General features: G+C 44.4%; 1 protein-coding gene across 2 annotated transcripts in view; it reads right to left on the reverse strand.

Moving 5' to 3' along the window:
• Positions 1-14,797, reverse strand: part of CNNM3 (cyclin and CBS domain divalent metal cation transport mediator 3) — a 17,439-nt gene extending 2,642 nt beyond the window's left edge. The window contains exons 1-7 of one of the 2 annotated variants that reach the window (XM_075858586.1): positions 13,326-14,797; positions 12,775-12,918; positions 5,633-5,785; positions 4,924-5,093; positions 4,744-4,840; positions 4,539-4,645; positions 3,424-3,565 (exon numbers count right to left, since the gene is read on the reverse strand). In XM_075858586.1, coding sequence (XP_075714701.1) covers positions 3,424-3,565; positions 4,539-4,645; positions 4,744-4,840; positions 4,924-5,093; positions 5,633-5,785; positions 12,775-12,918; positions 13,326-14,787 — 2,275 coding nt within the window. In that variant the 5' untranslated portion in view covers positions 14,788-14,797. The remainder of the gene's footprint in view (positions 1-3,423; positions 3,566-4,538; positions 4,646-4,743; positions 4,841-4,923; positions 5,094-5,632; positions 5,786-12,774; positions 12,919-13,325) is intronic. The other variant, XM_075858587.1, reaches the window with a different exon arrangement.
• Between the last annotated feature and the right edge of the window lie 2,209 nt (positions 14,798-17,006).

Genomic DNA, 17,006 nt, shown 5'->3' on the forward strand with positions numbered 1-17,006 from the left:
TGTCAATTTATCTTGCGGAAACTGCAGAATTTCCACACGGAAATTCTAGAAGGCGATTCCGCAGCATTTCCATCCCATGTGCAGGGAGCCTAATTCTCCAGAGTAAGCTGCTGTTTGTAGTGGCTCTCAAGACTGGTCTGAAGGAGGACTACAAATGTAATGCAGTACCAATGTTAGGATGGTTAAATCCCCGATTGGGACACTAGAGGGCGCTTCACTTTTCATTCTGTACAGGGCTGCTGACTTCCAGTTAGGGCTCATGCACACGGCCAATGTTTTCCTCATTGTCCGATCAGTTATTTTTTGGATAGCTTAGGCCCCATGCACACGACCATACATTTCATCTGTAATTACGGATCCATTCATTTCTATTGACCACGGACACCCTTCATTATTGTTACTGATAAGTGTCCGTGCTGAAAAATTATAGCACCTGTCCTATTCTTGTCCATAATTACGGCAGACTCTCCCATAGAAGTCTATGGGAGCTTCTGTAAATACGGACGGCTGCAGATGTGCATCCGTAAACCGTCCGTATTAATGGAAACGTTGCTATGCAACATGTTGGTGACATCATTTGCAGCCTCCTCTTTTTTTGACGGATCTGTATATTCGGATCAAATATGGACCGTATGTATGGACAGTATTTGCGGATAGATGAAAATACGGTCATGTGCATGGGGCCTTACTGAGATTTAAATTTCTACATAGCCATGCACACATCTGTTTTTTTTTTGCGGATCCGTGTGTCTCTTCCGTAAATTATGGAACAGGTCCTATTCTTGTCCGTATTTGCAGTCCACCTCACCCATTCTAGTGCATGGGTCCGCAAAAAAAAACAAAACGGATAGCACACGGAAGCCGCTACAATTTGTGTTTTGCGGTGCGCAAAACTGAAACGGTCATTTGCCTGATGCGTTATGGCCGTTGACCGCATCCTCTAATCCTGAATGATTATTTTGCGTTCCCAAACGTGCCGCATGTTGTGAAGCTTTTTATCAAAACGCTAGCTCTACCCTGTCGCATTCAGTAGCCACTTGGGCTGTGCTATGGTAATACTTATGCATTCCTTGAATTTCATGGATACTTTGAGCAGAAGTACATGACAGAAGAAATCACATTCCACTCGTGCCTATTAGCGCGGGATAAAGCACAGCAAACAGCAATGTTGGAAGGGAATCTATCAGAGGTTTTAACATCTCATATGAAAACATGTAAATTGTGTGCATGTTATTGGTACACAAGAGATTCCGCACGGATAGACGAGGTGCTGCTTCCCAGTTTCTCTCTTAATTATCAATCATGGAAATAAATCACTAAACTAATTTCTGCTTTCAAAGCAAACGACATAACCTCAACCGAAAAGATACAGGAATCTGCTAGTGTGGAATAAGCCAACAGCTTCAGGGTACAGGAACCAGTAATTCCAGTTTTAGGAGTGTTGGCTTGGCCGTAAATATCCACCGGCACCGGATCTTGGAGACAGATCTTACATATAAAAAAATATATACTGAAAAAGCAGAAACGTGAATAAAAAGGAAAATGATGCAATGATAGATTCCCTTAGCGCATTCAATGTGTGATCTGACAGCAAGCAGAGGAAGGTGATGGGTGTAGTGATCATTAGCAGCGCTCACACCAAGCACACAGTGTATTTCACACATATAGTTACCTCTGGGTTTACCAGAATGAGCAGCTATTAGCTGACACTCTCTATTGTGCCCATAACTGCAGAGTTGAGAAGAAGTGCTGGAAATAGACAGGGTTACAAAGAGATCAACAAGGACAAGACTGGTGGACGGATCATTGTACTTTGTGGGGGCCCTTTGACTTCTTCTCAGAGAGCACCCACACATTGCAGCACACCAATTCAAGGAAACTATACACTTGTGCTAAGTCCAGATGTTGCAGAATCCACTGTTTACATGAAGATATTTCCACGCACTTTGCAAAAAGTTAAATCCGTTGCAAAAATCTGGAAGAAATACACGACCTATAGAGTAGGCCCTAAAATCTGATGTGTAAATGGGGTTTTGTAAGACCCTATTCACTGGCATTGTACGGTAATCATGTGAATGAAGTCAGCCTGATCGCATCTTTCTTCTCTAAAACCAATGAGGCAAAGTAATACGGCGCTCATGTAAGTAATGTCCTGCATCTCATAGTCACATACTCTTAGCTGTCATGGGGCAACGTGCAACAATGATGCTACTTTACCTACTTTATTTTCTAAGGTCTTATTCACACAGCCGTGTTCGGTCCATGAGATATGGACAATATGTCAGCCGCATTTCCTGGACCAAACACCGTTCAGGGAGCCAGGCTCCTAGCATCATATTTATGTATAATGTTAGGGCTCCCCGCGGGACTACAGTCTCATACCGCAATCATGTTTACAATACGAGACGGTAGTCCCGCGGGAAAGCAGTGACTCACAGCGTCATGGATGACTATGATGCTAGGAGCGCCGCTCCCCGTGAACGGTGTTCGGTCCAGGAAATGCGACTGACATACGGTCTGTATATCATGGACCGAACGTGGCCATGTGAATAAGGCCTTATGGTGATCTTGGACCTGTGAGTTCGGTTATAAACTGTAAAGGAAAACGTTAGAAATGGTCTGTGTAATGAATTCTTAAATATGGTCACTACCTCATCTACTATCCTGCCTGGCCCGCTGAAAGTTACAGGCAGAAAACAAGAACTTTACGTCTACAAATTAAAAATCATCTTCTGGCATGTCCGTGATTTCCAAATTAAGAAGGTTATCCGAGATTAGAAAAAAAAAAAAAGTCTGTGGGAATATGGTACCTCACGAAAGTACTGTATGGTGGCACACAGAATGCCTGTGGGTCTGTAATACAAACCCATGGGGACGCTGTGGGCCCTTATACTTTTCCTCATTTAGGATCCACTAGTGGTTTCGCATAACCAAAAAAAAGCGTGTGCAAGAAGTGCAGTGTATGCAGAGTGGCTTGTCTCGTGGTAACCTGATCCACTGTACCCACTCCCTCCGCAGAATGGCCTTAAAGAGTATGCCCAGGCATGGGGCGGGTGTGCACACTGATGAGCTATCTACAGGATAGGTCATCCGTATATGATCGGTGGAGGTCCGAAACCCGCACCGATCAGCTGTTAAGGCTGCCTCCGGGCGCCGGATGTCCGTGCCGGAAGCAGATGGCTCCGGTCACAGTATAGCGGTTGCTGCAGCTCTGCTCCTATTCAAGTGAATGGAAGAAGAGTGGCAGTACTGCAGCACGGCCGCTATACAGAGCCATAAGCTTCCGACATCAGAATGCTAGACTAGACATGAGCGTTCAGCGTTGCCTAGTTGTTTGTATTTGTAGCTTAAAAATATAACGAGTATTATGATCGGCAATAACACAATGATGACGCATTATTTCTATTTCGGAATCTTCCTTACCTGTACCTGAGCCGACGTTCTTGTCATTCAGTAGCTGAGTTTGGCTGTTTGGAAATATCTTCAGTTCTATGCTGTCTGGAGACTGGGCACTAGTGTGCGAGTGTGAGGTCCGGAGAGCATTTAGATACTGCAGCCGGGTGACCTGTGTACAGACAGTCAATAAATGAGACACTCAGCAGTCCGTCACATTGTTATATTTGTGAACACGTCATTTAAAGAAAGCTAGTCTAAAAATGAATTTACACCTGTTTTTTGGAACATTTTACTTACAAAACAAATGAATGTCTAATCTGCTGTGCGACATATTTATAAATCATCTGCGCCAGAATTTAGAGCTGTTTGTGCCCTGCACGGCAGCTTTCAAACCTGGGTGTGGGCTACTGCTTGGCCAGTATTTAGAAATGTATGAAATTCATCTTTTTTTTGTAAAAGTCGCCAAAAAATGGCAAATCAGGAAAAATTTGCATCTCTACTCCGCACAGGAGACCTGGTGTAGCAAAAGTGGCGTCATTTTAGCCAGTGTGAAGGTAACGGCAGTGACGTACGTTGCGATTGTAATCGGCCTTTTTGATAAATGTGTCAAATCTGTCACAACATTCGTCGATAAAGTAGTCTAGCTTTAACTTAGAAATTGTCTAAAACGATGCCACTTTTGATCAAACTTGTGTACTAATGTTTTTTGGAACGATTTGTAAAGTGGGTAAAGCCCAGACCTTTCTGAGCAGACAAATACATGATGTGCTGCTGAAGAGAAGAAATAGCCAGATTTGGTAAACGATTATCTAATTCAACTGATAGCTTTTGATTGGTTCTGCAGTGGATTTGTTATAATGATCACTATGAATAATTATTAAATAGTTGATCAAAAAATAAATACTTTATATGGCCAACTAATAGGGACACTAAAGGTAAAAAAACAACAACAAGTAGCAGCACTACAAAAACATGTTCTCTATACGACACGCATTTTATCTCTATCTCCCTCTGACAGAGCAATCTCTGGCCGGGAGGCAGCTTGCTGCTGCAGCAACCTTCCGCTACTGCTCAGTATGCAATGGGGACCAGATCTGGCCAAACTGGGAGATGCAGGCTCTTAGGAGGGGTTTGTGCCTCACCTTGATTATTTGAAGATCAGATAAGGCTCTCACAGAATAGTCTGGACAGTAGAATCCAGACTCGGGAGACTCACATTGATCTTGACCATTGGAAGGAGATTGGTGACCTACAAAAAGAAATGTAATAGTAGGTCCTTTATCTAAGATTCACAAGCAGGGCAAGTAGTCCTCTGGTTCTGTCATACTACGTATATGATTCTCTAACCTAATAGGCAGGGGCTCAGTGCAGCCACCCCATAGTAAGTAAATGCTCCATTCTCAAACCGCAGACCTTCCTTTCCAATCTCCACCTGCACACGGCCCTGAAAATCAAAAACATAAAAAGCAAGATCATTGGAGTACAGAATGAGCCTCCAAAACGCCATGTGTCCCTTTATACACTCACTTGCAGAATGAGAATGAAGTAGTCCACAGGCTGGCTCCGCAGATACAGGTAGTGCTCAGGGGCAAGGCGGTCACTGTCATCAAACTTCACCTCGTGTGTGACTCCTGGGAGCTTCAGTAAGTGCAGGAGGACCTTCTCCGACACGCGCGATGTGCCGAACAGCTCCACTTCTAGCAACGAGAACAACCTCAGCTTAGCGTTATTTATTTTCCCACTATTCGTTTGCCCTGCCAAGTATCGTGCCAAGACATCCGAAATATGCTCCTCTGGATCCACCTGCACATTAGATTGTGGAATCACTAACCCCTAAAGCGTGTCCAGAACTGAAGGGATTTCCAAGAGTACATATTGTTAGGCCTATTATAACTAGGACAATTTGCCATATAGGAGTCTTGGAAAAACAAGTGACTATGGGAGCTGTAATGGTGGCTTTATGGGTTGTCACCCAGCCGACCCAAAACTAGATGTAGCTAAGAAAATGGCTGAACCTTAAACGCCTTGTCACGAGGAGAACTCAAGACCCGTCAAAGTAATTTCTTCACGTGGTAACGTCTTGCATTCTATTCTAAGGCTCTCTGAGGTGAGTGTCAAAAAGAGCATTTATAGGGAAGACGTTTTATCGATTGGAACGATATGAGGGAAACGGCAAACAAAAAGATTGTAGAAACCCAGCAAGGATGCACTGGACAAGTACACGGGAAGAAAATACCTTGTGACAAGAAGCGCTGAGTCGCCAGTAAGAGTTGGGGTGACAGCTTGACTTTCTGTTCTGGGTCATAGGTCTTGAAAAATGACAGGTCTTCCCCACCACGAGGCATCGAGATAGGATGCACTTTGGGACGCCTCTTCTTTACATTCTGCTCTACAAAGAGGATAAAGGAAGACCGATATCAAACACGGACTTATCTCCCATATTTTATCATTGACGAGGAACTGTAAGGAGATCACATCAGACATCATGCTGTTCTATTTCTAAAGCTTGGCTTCACTGACTTTTACCTTATGTGTATGGCCAGCCTAAAGGGGTCGTCCAGGTTCAATGAATGAAATGTTCAATACAATTCTGTCCATGGTCATGTGATGGACACACAGGTGCTGGGATCATTAGAAGACACAGCTCTGATACATGTACTGTAAGAATTCAGACGAACGTGGGGAAACTCGGACGTGAAAAACTGCAGTTTTTCACGTCCGAGTTGCCCCCCGTGCAGGAAAAATATGACATGTTCTATTTTTCAACAGACCCTTCACACGGTCCTTTGAAACAAAGTGAACGGCCCCTTTGAAATACATGAGTCCGTGTGACGGCCGTTTTTTTAACGGCCGGCACACAGATGTATACCACGGTCGTCTGAATTCGGCCTAAATGTAACGATCCCAGCACCTGTGTGTCCATCACAGGACCATGAACAGAATTTTATCCACTGGAAGTAAACAATGAATGTTACTACTGAATAACAACAATCAGAGATCTTGAAAACCCTGGAATTACTACAGATAGTATATTGGAAAATTGTATATCTTTTAATTATACTAAAAATACCATTCATTTAGAGGCTCTGTCACCAGATTATCAAATCCCTATCTCCTATTGAATGTGATCGGCACTGCAATGTAGATAACAGCAACGTTTTTTGTGTTTTTTTTAAAAACGATCATTTTTGCCCAAGTTATGAGCAATTTTATATTTCTGCAAATGAGCTTTTCAATGGACAACTGGGCGTGTTTTCTCGTTTTACCAACTGGGCGTGTATTGTGTTTTTACCAACTGGGCGTTGTGAATAGAAGTGTATGATGCTGACAAGTCAGCATCATACACTTCTCATCGTTCATACCCAGCTTCTTTCACAGCAGACACAGCGTGACGTCACCCACAGGTCCTTCAACCTTGTCGTCGGACAGAGAAGACACATGGGCTCCAGGCGTCCAAAATGTTAATATGCTCGTCTCTAGGGAATTTGCTATGCTTACCTGCACATACCCTGCACTGTACCCGCTGACGCCTGGAGCGGATGTGTCTTCTCTCTTCAGACGCCAAGGTTGAAGGACCTGTGGGTGACGTCATCATTCCCAGCCAGCTTCTTTCACTCTAGACACACAGCGTGACGTCACCCACAGGTCCTTGAACCTTGACGTCGAAAGAGAGAAGACACATCCGCTCCAGGAGTCAGAGAGTACAGTTGAATTTGCAGCAGCATCACCATGTGCAGGTAAGCATAGCAAACTCCCTAGAGACGAGCATATTAACCTTTTGGACGCCTGGAGCCCATGTATCTTCTTTGTCCGACGGCAAGGTTGAAGGACCTGTGGGTGACGTCACACTGTGTCTGCTATGAAAGAAGCTGGGTGGGAACGATGAGAAGTGTATGATGCTGATTTGTCAGCGTCATACACTTCTAGTCACAATGCCCAGTTGGTAAAAACACAATACACACCCAGTTGGTAAAACGAGAAAACACGCCCAGTTGTCCATTGAAAAGCTCATTTGCATAAATATAAAATTGCTCATAACTTGGGCAAAAATGATCGTTTTAAAAAAAAAAACGTTGCTGTTATCTACATTGCAGCGCCGATCACATTCAATAGGAGATAGGGATTTGATAATCTGGTGACAGAACCTCTTTAAGTTGAGATAAAATTAAAACAGGAGAAACGAGCAGATGTGTTAAACTAGTTAAATTTTCCTGTTTGCTCTATTGTCTGAACTAGTGGTGCCCAAGCATCTTATTGATAAGTCTCATCACTATTAAAGTGTACCTAACTTTTTAGGAGATTTTTTTTTAGAATACACTGATATGTGTGTGTACATGAGGAATAATACTAATATTTCTGGCCATTATATGACTTGTATTCTACATTATACACCTCTGCAGGATCTCTCTCTAATTCTTAGTTGTCTGAGCTAGTGGGTGGAGCCTAACCACTATCAGCAGCAACATGAGGGAGATTATACAGCAGGAATAAGCAGTGTAGCTGAGAATTCAGCACTGGGGTGACACAGAAATCTTACTAGAAGCCTGTATCTTCCTCACTCTGCTCTGGCTTCCTCCCACTGCTCACCCCCACCCACCACTGACATTCTCTCTCTGCCCCCCTTCCCTCTCCATAGACTTCTATGGGCAGCGTGCCTGTGTGTGTGTATATCTATCTGTATGTATGTATGTATGTATCTCTCTCTCTCTCATTAAGGAAAATTGAATAGTTCTAGTAGATTTTATTAGCCATGATTCATTTTTTTTATGTAATAACTTCAGCTCTTGATATTCCCCAAATGAATATTGGAAAATGAAATACATATCCTGCCAGGTTTATATGGACAGCTCAATACCGATATATATTATGCTACGTTCACATGTATAACCTTTGAAAAATTCATACATTTCGTTACTTATCTTGTACGGATCCAGAGTTACACACTGTATTATAGTTTAGGGTCATTCTGAAGGCTTCAGAGCTGAAATCTCCCAATATTCCCTGCTGGCTCAATGTCTGCACTGAGCTTGCTCTGGATTTTTGCATTCTGAATAGTCTTTACACCAGGCACATTGTACAGTAATATGATGTACGAAAATCTAACTGTTCTCTATATAAACTAAAACAAAGCAGAATGTGAGCTATTCATTTCTCCTAAATTTATCCTCAACCATGTGACTTTTTAGCCCTAATCATATGACATTAACCACTTCATTACAGAACAGGCACATGACTAATCATATGACCTGTCAAAACACAGGAAGAAAGCGACAGCATCCACCCAGGTGTGGAAATATACCCAAAGAGAATTCATTCCGGCATAATAAAAATGCAACGTTTCAACCTATAAAAAGACCCCTGTGAAGATTGAAACGTTGCATTGTAATTATGCTGGAATAAATACTATGAAATATTTCTATACTTGGGTGGATGCCGTCGCCCTCTTCCTATATTTCGTGGAGTTTGGTCCTGAAGGGGTTCCTGGACATTGCATCACAATAACCCCTTGGAAAAGGGAATTCTTAAAAAAGGAGGGAGCTGTGGACGCCATTTGTTTTTTTTCTAATCATATGACTGGTGTCTTGAACTGCATACTGAAAAGGTTTCTGCGGAGTAAACCAGGACTACGCTGTAACGCCATTTTACACGGAGCAACTACTGTCCAGATCGGAAAGATTACATTTGTAAATGAGCAAAAAGATCATTCATCATAGATGGAACAGGTCATAGAATTTAAGAAAAAAAAAAAAAAGTGTTGCCGTGGGACAGCCCAGAGTTGCCTACATTTACAAAGACAGGCGTATCTTAGGCCAGTATTCGTAAAGGAAATAGTTGCCCAGATTTGCTCCAAATGTATTAAAATAAGTTTGATCCATTTTGCTCTGTCAGAGGCAGAAAAACAAATCTACGGCTGCTATGAAGCAAGTGTAGAGTTGTAACAAAATGTTTGCAATTTTCAGGCTTTCTACCTTCCCGACTGCACACTGTCTTTTGACAGCAGGCGGTGTGGGTCACCAGTCTACAGCAACGTCTTTTGGTGTCGCTGTAGAAAAGGCATACGAGTCCTCCTGGGAGCTGTAACTTACAGATCCTGTACTTAGAGAAGCATTTTGAGTACAGCTGCAATTGGAAGCAATTCCGACCCTAGCCGTTTAGTCCTTTGATTGCCGCGGTCCATTACCGCAGCATGATCAAAGGGGACTCCCCTCTTCGATCGAGTCACCGGAAACCCAGTGACGCAATTGGAGACTGGGGGAACCCTCTGAATTCAGCCATGGTGTTAAAGGGCTGCTGGTAGAATAGTGGGGTTCACCGGCTGGTGTCGTCCACTCTTACTACCTCCTTTATAATAGGGTTATGCCTCGTTTCCCCCTACCTTTTTCTTATATTAACGTCAATCTAATTGCTTTGCTACTAAGGGAACACAATTGCAAGTAAATAAAGGTAATATTTATTAATACAAACAGTAATCACACTTCGAAATAAAACACCACACTAAACACAGTAAATAATCACAGTATTGTATCAGTGTATCCCAATACACATAATAATATAATATGTACTGAATACACTGACCCTACACGTGGCACAGTATAAACAAGGTATCACAATGCTATTCTATACCACCACCCACTTATCTAGACATACATATAAGTTCAGTTCCAATACATACACGCTCACAGGCTCTAAGCTGGCCATACACAGTCAGGGGTCTCTATATCAACTCTAGCGGGGGAGAAGGCCAGGAAGTAGAAAGGTAAAACTTACATATTCGGAATCAGCCTCTTTTAAGCTATTGTAGTTTAGGGGAGTTTTCAGAGGTGGCAATCTATTCCCATGGTGAACATATTTCCACAAATGTCCGAAAGATGCTGGTTCCACCTCGAAGACCAGCACGTATCTCCAGCACGGGGTTACCCGACACAAGGCCTTGTGTAGTGCTTAGTGCCCCTTCGCCCATCCTGCTGTATGTGTATGGACATTTGATTCATTGCCTCCACCCCCCCCCCCCCCCAATAGCTGAGGACTCTTAAAGAGGCTCTGTCACCAGATTTTGCAACCCCTATCTGCTATTGCAACAGAACGGCGCTGCAATGTAGATAAGAGTAACGTTTTTATTTTTAAAAAAACAAGCATTTTTGGCCAAGTTATGACCATTTTTGTATTTATGCAAATGAGGCTTGCAAAAGTCCAAGTGGGCGTGTTTAAAGTAAAAGTCCAAGTGGGCGTGTATTATGTGCGTACATCGGGGCGTTTTTACTACTTTTACTAGCTGGGCGTTCTGACGAGAAGTATCATCCACTTCTCTTCAGAACGCCCAGCTTCTGCCAGATCACGCTGTGACGTCACTCACAGGTCCTGCATCGTGTCGGACGAGCGAGGACACACCGGCACCAGAGGCTACAGATGATTCTGCAGCAGCATCGGCGTTTGCAGGTAAGTCGATGTAGCTACTTACCTGCAAACGCTGATGCTGCTGCAGAATCAACTGTAGCCTCTGGTGCCGATGTGGCCGACACGATGCAGGACCTGGGGCAGGAAGTGAGTGACGTCACAGCGTGATCTCTCGAGAACACGCTGTCTGCACTGCCAGAAGCTGGGCGTTCTGAAGAGAAGTGGATGATACTTCCCGTCAGAACGCCCAGCTAGTAAAAGTAGTAAACACGCCCCGATGTACGCACATAATACACGCCCACTTGGACTTTTGCAAGCCTCATTTGCATAACTACAAAAATGGTCATAACTTGGCCAAAAATGCTCGTTTTTTAAAAATAAAAACGTTACTGTAATCTACATTGCAGCGCCGATCTGCTGCAATAGCAGATAGGGGTTGCAAAATCTGGTGACAGAGCCTCTTTAAAGGGGTTGTCCGGTTTGGTGGCTGTTTTTTATACTGCAGAAAAGGACGGATGCACCGAGACCTCCACCACTTATGTGTGCCACCACCATTTCTTCATTACACTGCCTTAATGGAGTGGTCTAGTTTGGGGCTGATTTTTTATTAAGTCATCAGTTTATGATCTGGACACCCGGACCCTGCACCTATCAGATGTCCCAGCTGCCTCCAGGCACCGTAAGCTATCCAGGGGTCGGTGTCAAAAGTAGAATGCTCCGACCACTGTATAGCAGCCATGCAGCAGCTCTGCTCATATTCACGTGGAAAAAAAGCAGAGCTGCAGTACGGCCGCTATACTGTGACCGGCACACGGAATAGCTGATCGTTGCGGGATCCGGGTGTCTGACCCCCACCTATCATATACTGATGACCTATCTGTGGATAGGTCGTCAGTATAAAAAACAGCCCCCAAACCGGACAACCCCTTTAAAGAGGCTCTGTCACCACATTATAAGTGCCCTGTCTCCTACATAAGGAGATGGGCGCTATAATGTAGGTGACAGTAATGCTTTTTATTTTAAAAAAATAAATCTATTTTTACCACTTTATTAGCGATTTTAGATTTATTCTAATGAGTTGCTTAATGCCCAAGTGGGCGTGTTTTTACTTTAGACCAAGTGGGCGTTGTACAGGGGAGTGTATGACGCTGACCAATCAGTGACCAATCAGCATCATGCACTTCTCTCCATTCATTTACTCAGCGCATAGGGATCCTTTTAGATCCTTATGTGCTGTCTTATACTAACACATTAACAATACTGAAGTGTTTAGACAGTGAATAGACATTCCACGGGATGTCTATTCACAATCTCTGCACTTCGTTACTGTTTCTATGGTAGGTACAGCAGAGGAAGTGTTATGTCGTTGTAACCGGTCATCTACAGCGTAATCTCGCGAGATCACGCTTGCTCTGCTGTAACTACCACAGACAGAGTAACGAAGTGAAGGGATTGTGAATAGACATCCCGTGTAAATGTCTATTCACTGTCTAAACATTTCAGTATTGTTAATGTGTTAGTATAAGACAGCACATAAGGGTCTAACAGGATCCCTATGCGCTGAGTAAATGAATGGAGAGGAGTGCATGATGCTGATTGGTCAGCGTCATACACTCCCCTGTACAACGCCCACTTGGTCTAAAGTAAAAATACGCCCACTTGGGCATTAAGCAACTCATTAGCATAAATCTAAAATCGCTCATCAAGTGGTAAAAACAGATCGTTTTTTTTTTTAAATAAAAAGCATTACTGTCACCTACATTATAGCGCCGATCTCCTTATGTAGAAGATAGGGCACTTATAATGTGGTGACAGAGCCTCTTTAAGGCAAAGTGTAATGTAGAAATGGCCATGGCAGACGTAAGTGGTGGAGATCTCAGAGCAGATGCCATCTCTGCCCATGGTATAAACCAGCCCTATGTGTAGAGCCATTTTCATCACCCCCACCCAGACAAAAAAGTAACTTTGGCCCCTGCTCCTTACTGCAGTCTTCTGATTCATCCAGGATCTCAGACTTTATGATCTCCTCGATAACATCTTCCAGAGTGACCAGCCCCATCACCTCATAGAACGGGTCTCCTTCTCCTTCATTGTTCACCTTCTGTACAATGGCCAAGTGGGACTTGCCTGGGAAAACACGGAATACATAAAGAATATTAATAAAGAGAACAAGCCGGCCATGAGTTCAGGACACAAAGGATATGGGATGTAATAAATTGTATGAGAAGCTGGTAACAGCATGAGGAGGTGGACGCTGGATTATACCGGCCACTGATGTCCCGGGCACATACCTTAGGAGCAAGTCTAGGGGATGATCATTTGATAATGGAATACTTTTTCTACCATCACTGCTCGAAAGCTACGCCATGAATCCAGTATAATTCACGTATAGTGACTCCTCACTAATCATTCTACATCTGAATTATAATCCTTACCGATACTTTGCAATTATTTTTTTTTGGGGATTGCGGGAATTTACATGTGCGCAAACACTCATATACAGACACTGCTCCGACATAGCCAGAGCCCCTCACCCTTCTTGAACTCCTCCAGAACAGCGTCCAGCTTGGTGTCACTGAACACAAAGTGGACTGGGTGACTGTAGAAACGGGTAATGGTGCTCAGGGGGGTGCAATCTTCGGGGTCCACAAAGGCCAAGTCTTTCAAATACAATATATCGACAATGTTGGTGCGTTCATTCTCATACACGGGGATACGGGTGTAACCACTCTCCATGATACTGGACATGGTGTTGAAGTCCAAGAGGGCATCGTTAGGTAGCATAAAACAATCGTTCACAGGTGTCAGTATATCTTCCACCGTCCTGTTCCTCAACGCTCCCTTGCTGAATTCATCCCGCACTAGCTCACTGTAGGGATCCCCACATCTGGCCAGTTCTAAAATCCGTAACCTCAGACGACAGCAGCTTGGGTCCTGCCCAAAGACCTTCTCAAGAAGCCAGGATAGGGGAAATGAAACAGGCACAGGCAGTAGTAGAAAGAAGTGGGTGAGCCATAGACACTTGGATGCCAGCCAAGGACCACAGAGAGAAGTAAGGGCAGCGGGCAGGGCTTCTCCAGCAAATAAGAGCATTCCAGCTGCAGAAAAAATGGCACCAGCCACCGAGCCTATGGCATGGTATAGCAGGACAGCTACAGCGGCATTGGTTATACAACATAAGGCCAAAAGGGAAATAAGTGTGTAGCCTCCCCATCGAGTCCTGAGATAATCCAGCCGGATGGCACCGGATCTTTCCGAGGGTGAACCCCAGTCCTTAAGGATACCAAGTTCTGGAGGTTCTAGAATTAAGGTGCTGAGCTGTAGTCCTCGCAGGAGGCCAGACAGCAGTACACAGAGGACTATAAGGAAAGCCAGTAGCCAGGTGGCCAGAGACTCATCTTGAGAAGTGCTGTAGCCCTGACTCCTAGAGCTGTGAGATAACAGGACACATTCCTTCTGCTCAACCCCCACCCATGGGGCATTCTCATCTATAACCTCTGCCACTGTGACCACGGTGTCCTCCACTGGATATAGACTCCAGCCTGCCCCATGCCGGATACACAGGGGATATATGAGGCCTTCCCCCCGTCTGACCCCCTCCTGAACCTGCACAGTGACCAGGCCCGATTGCTCATTGCACACCACAAACTCATTCAGTAGATGCAGGGGAGAGTCTGCTGCAGGGGTGCAGTCTTGGCCCTCAGGGGCCCCAATGGACAGCCAGGGCCAGGTATCATTCCGTAAACCTGAGCCATAGAGACGCAGAATGAAGAGAGACCCAGGACGAGCCCTGATTACACCTCCGCGCATAGACACCCCAGTTCCATCTTCCAGTCGCAGCCCTACCACCTGGGCCTGGTCACCGGCCTCACCTACTAGCGATGCCACTCGTGTTACCCCTAGTCCAGCCACTAGCAGAAGCCGCACAGCCGCAGCGGCCATGTTAGTGGAGGCAAAAGCCGCCCCACACATACTGTAAGTTAAGCAGCCAATCATCAGGCGCCGCTACTACTGCCTCCTAACGAATAAGAAACAAGACAGTCTCCACCAACCAATAGATTCTAAAAGACACATACGTGGGGCGTGGTTACGACCGGGCAGCTGTAAACAAGGAGTAGAACCAAGAGAGCCTTAACCCCTTCCGTGCCAGGAGCCCAGTATTAAAAGCAATGGAGAGGAACTCTTGCTTCATAGAACACAGTACTCCATTATGTGAGGATACTGGTACATTGTGTCCCCGCATACAGAGCACAGGAGCGCGGTGTTTCCGGCAGCACCTGTACAAGGAGCAGCGGGGACACATCCGCATTCAATACATTCCAAGCCAGGCATCAAATTACAGCCGCAGTCCTGCTGAGGATCGGATTAAAGGTCTATTCACACATTGCAGTTATATCAATCTCATACAAAAACCGCATGCGTTTTTACCGCGATTTTAATTTTTAAAAAACTGTTGCAGTAAAAAAACAACATCTAAACCGCAACACGTGAATGGACCCTAAGGCTACACAGAGATTTTAACCGCGACACAGGTCTCACAACCAAAGAGCGCTGCGTTTTCCTGCCTGCATCAGGTGTGGATTTTTTGCAATGGAAACTGTTGCGGTCGCAGCAACCTTCGGGTCGCAACTCAGCCACTTGTGGATCACATCGGGGCCACATATAACTTCGTTACCTATGATGCAGGCAACACCACACAGCGATCTTGGTCGTGTGACCTGCGTCGCAGCCAACGTCTAAGGGTTCCTATTGTATGGAGGAAACCATTCATGGGGCCCCCTCTAACATGAGGTTCTCCACATACTAGGGGCAGTTGGAATTTGCTGTGTAGCGCGCACCATATCATCTAATAATACCTGATGGAGGATATGTAGTATACGAATAACGCCATGTTCTACATCACCCTCATCATTCATCTCCACTGCAACTGAGGACTGACTTCATATGTCAACGATGCTCAAGTTGGTTTCTTATTCATCAGTTTCTTATTCATGGTGTAAGTATTTTTATTTTTGACTGGTTTAGTAAATATGAAGAATAAATTACAATGACCCGGGGGCACTGGGGAGAATAAAGTTGAAAGCAGCTGAAAAATTGAATAATTAGCACAAAAATGGGAATCAAAGTGGGTAACCAAGAGCGTGACTAAAAGAGTTGAAGTATTCTAACACTGCCAAGACACAGACAGAGATGTTCCACGTCAAATTCAGTCGAGTCCCGGCTGAACCAAAGTGGTTGAGGGCATAAAAGCTGGCACCAAAAGGGCATATAGACACGTTTTACGGATTTAAATAAGTAACTGGAAATAGGCTCTATTATACATTATTAAACAGTGTTGGGGCCTGTTCACATCAGCGTCAGTTTCCGTTCATCTATTCCCACAGAGGAACAAATGAACCAGGGGTGTAACTAGGAAAGACTGGGCCCCATAGCAAACTCTTGACTGGGCCCCCCCCCCCCAGGTGTCACACGCAGCGCCCCTTATACATAGTGCCCCCCCCCTGTAGACAGTGTCACACACCACTTGTAGATAGTGCCATACAGCCCCCTGTAGATATCGCCATAAAGCCCCCCCTGTATATAGAACAATACAGCTTCCTCTGTATATAGTGCCACACAGCCCCCCTCCCTTGTATATAGTGCCACACAGCCCCCAAACATACATTTGGAAATATTGTCAGGTCATGTATTACTGCATGGTGGCGGTTCAATGGGTCAAAACGACCAGATAATGTTCCCATGAAATATACAATGAATTGAAAACAATTTAATCTGCCCTGCAATTTTGTTATTTTAAATATATCGTATATAATTACAGCTCCAGAACCAAGTTCATACATATATACAGTATCACAACCAAGCTCAGTACATAAATACAGCACAGAACAAAGCTCAATACATATATACAGCACCAGAACCAAGCTCCGTACATAAATACAGCACTAAAACCAAAACCAAGCTGACACATACAGCCCCAGAACCAAGCTCAGTACATAAATACCGCCCCAGAATCAAGCTCAGCACATAAACATACACAGCACTTGAACCTAGCTCATTCATACATACATACATACCTCACGAGAACAAAGCTCAGTGCTTAAATACAGCATCAGAACCAAGATCAGTACATATATACAACACCAGAACAAATACAGCTCAATTTAGTGCAACCCCTGCCATATAGGTTTGTACGGCGTAAAACTACAGCTCCCAGT

This window comes from Rhinoderma darwinii, chromosome 3 (assembly GCF_050947455.1).
Source record: "Rhinoderma darwinii isolate aRhiDar2 chromosome 3, aRhiDar2.hap1, whole genome shotgun sequence".
NCBI lineage: Eukaryota > Metazoa > Chordata > Amphibia > Anura > Rhinodermatidae > Rhinoderma > Rhinoderma darwinii.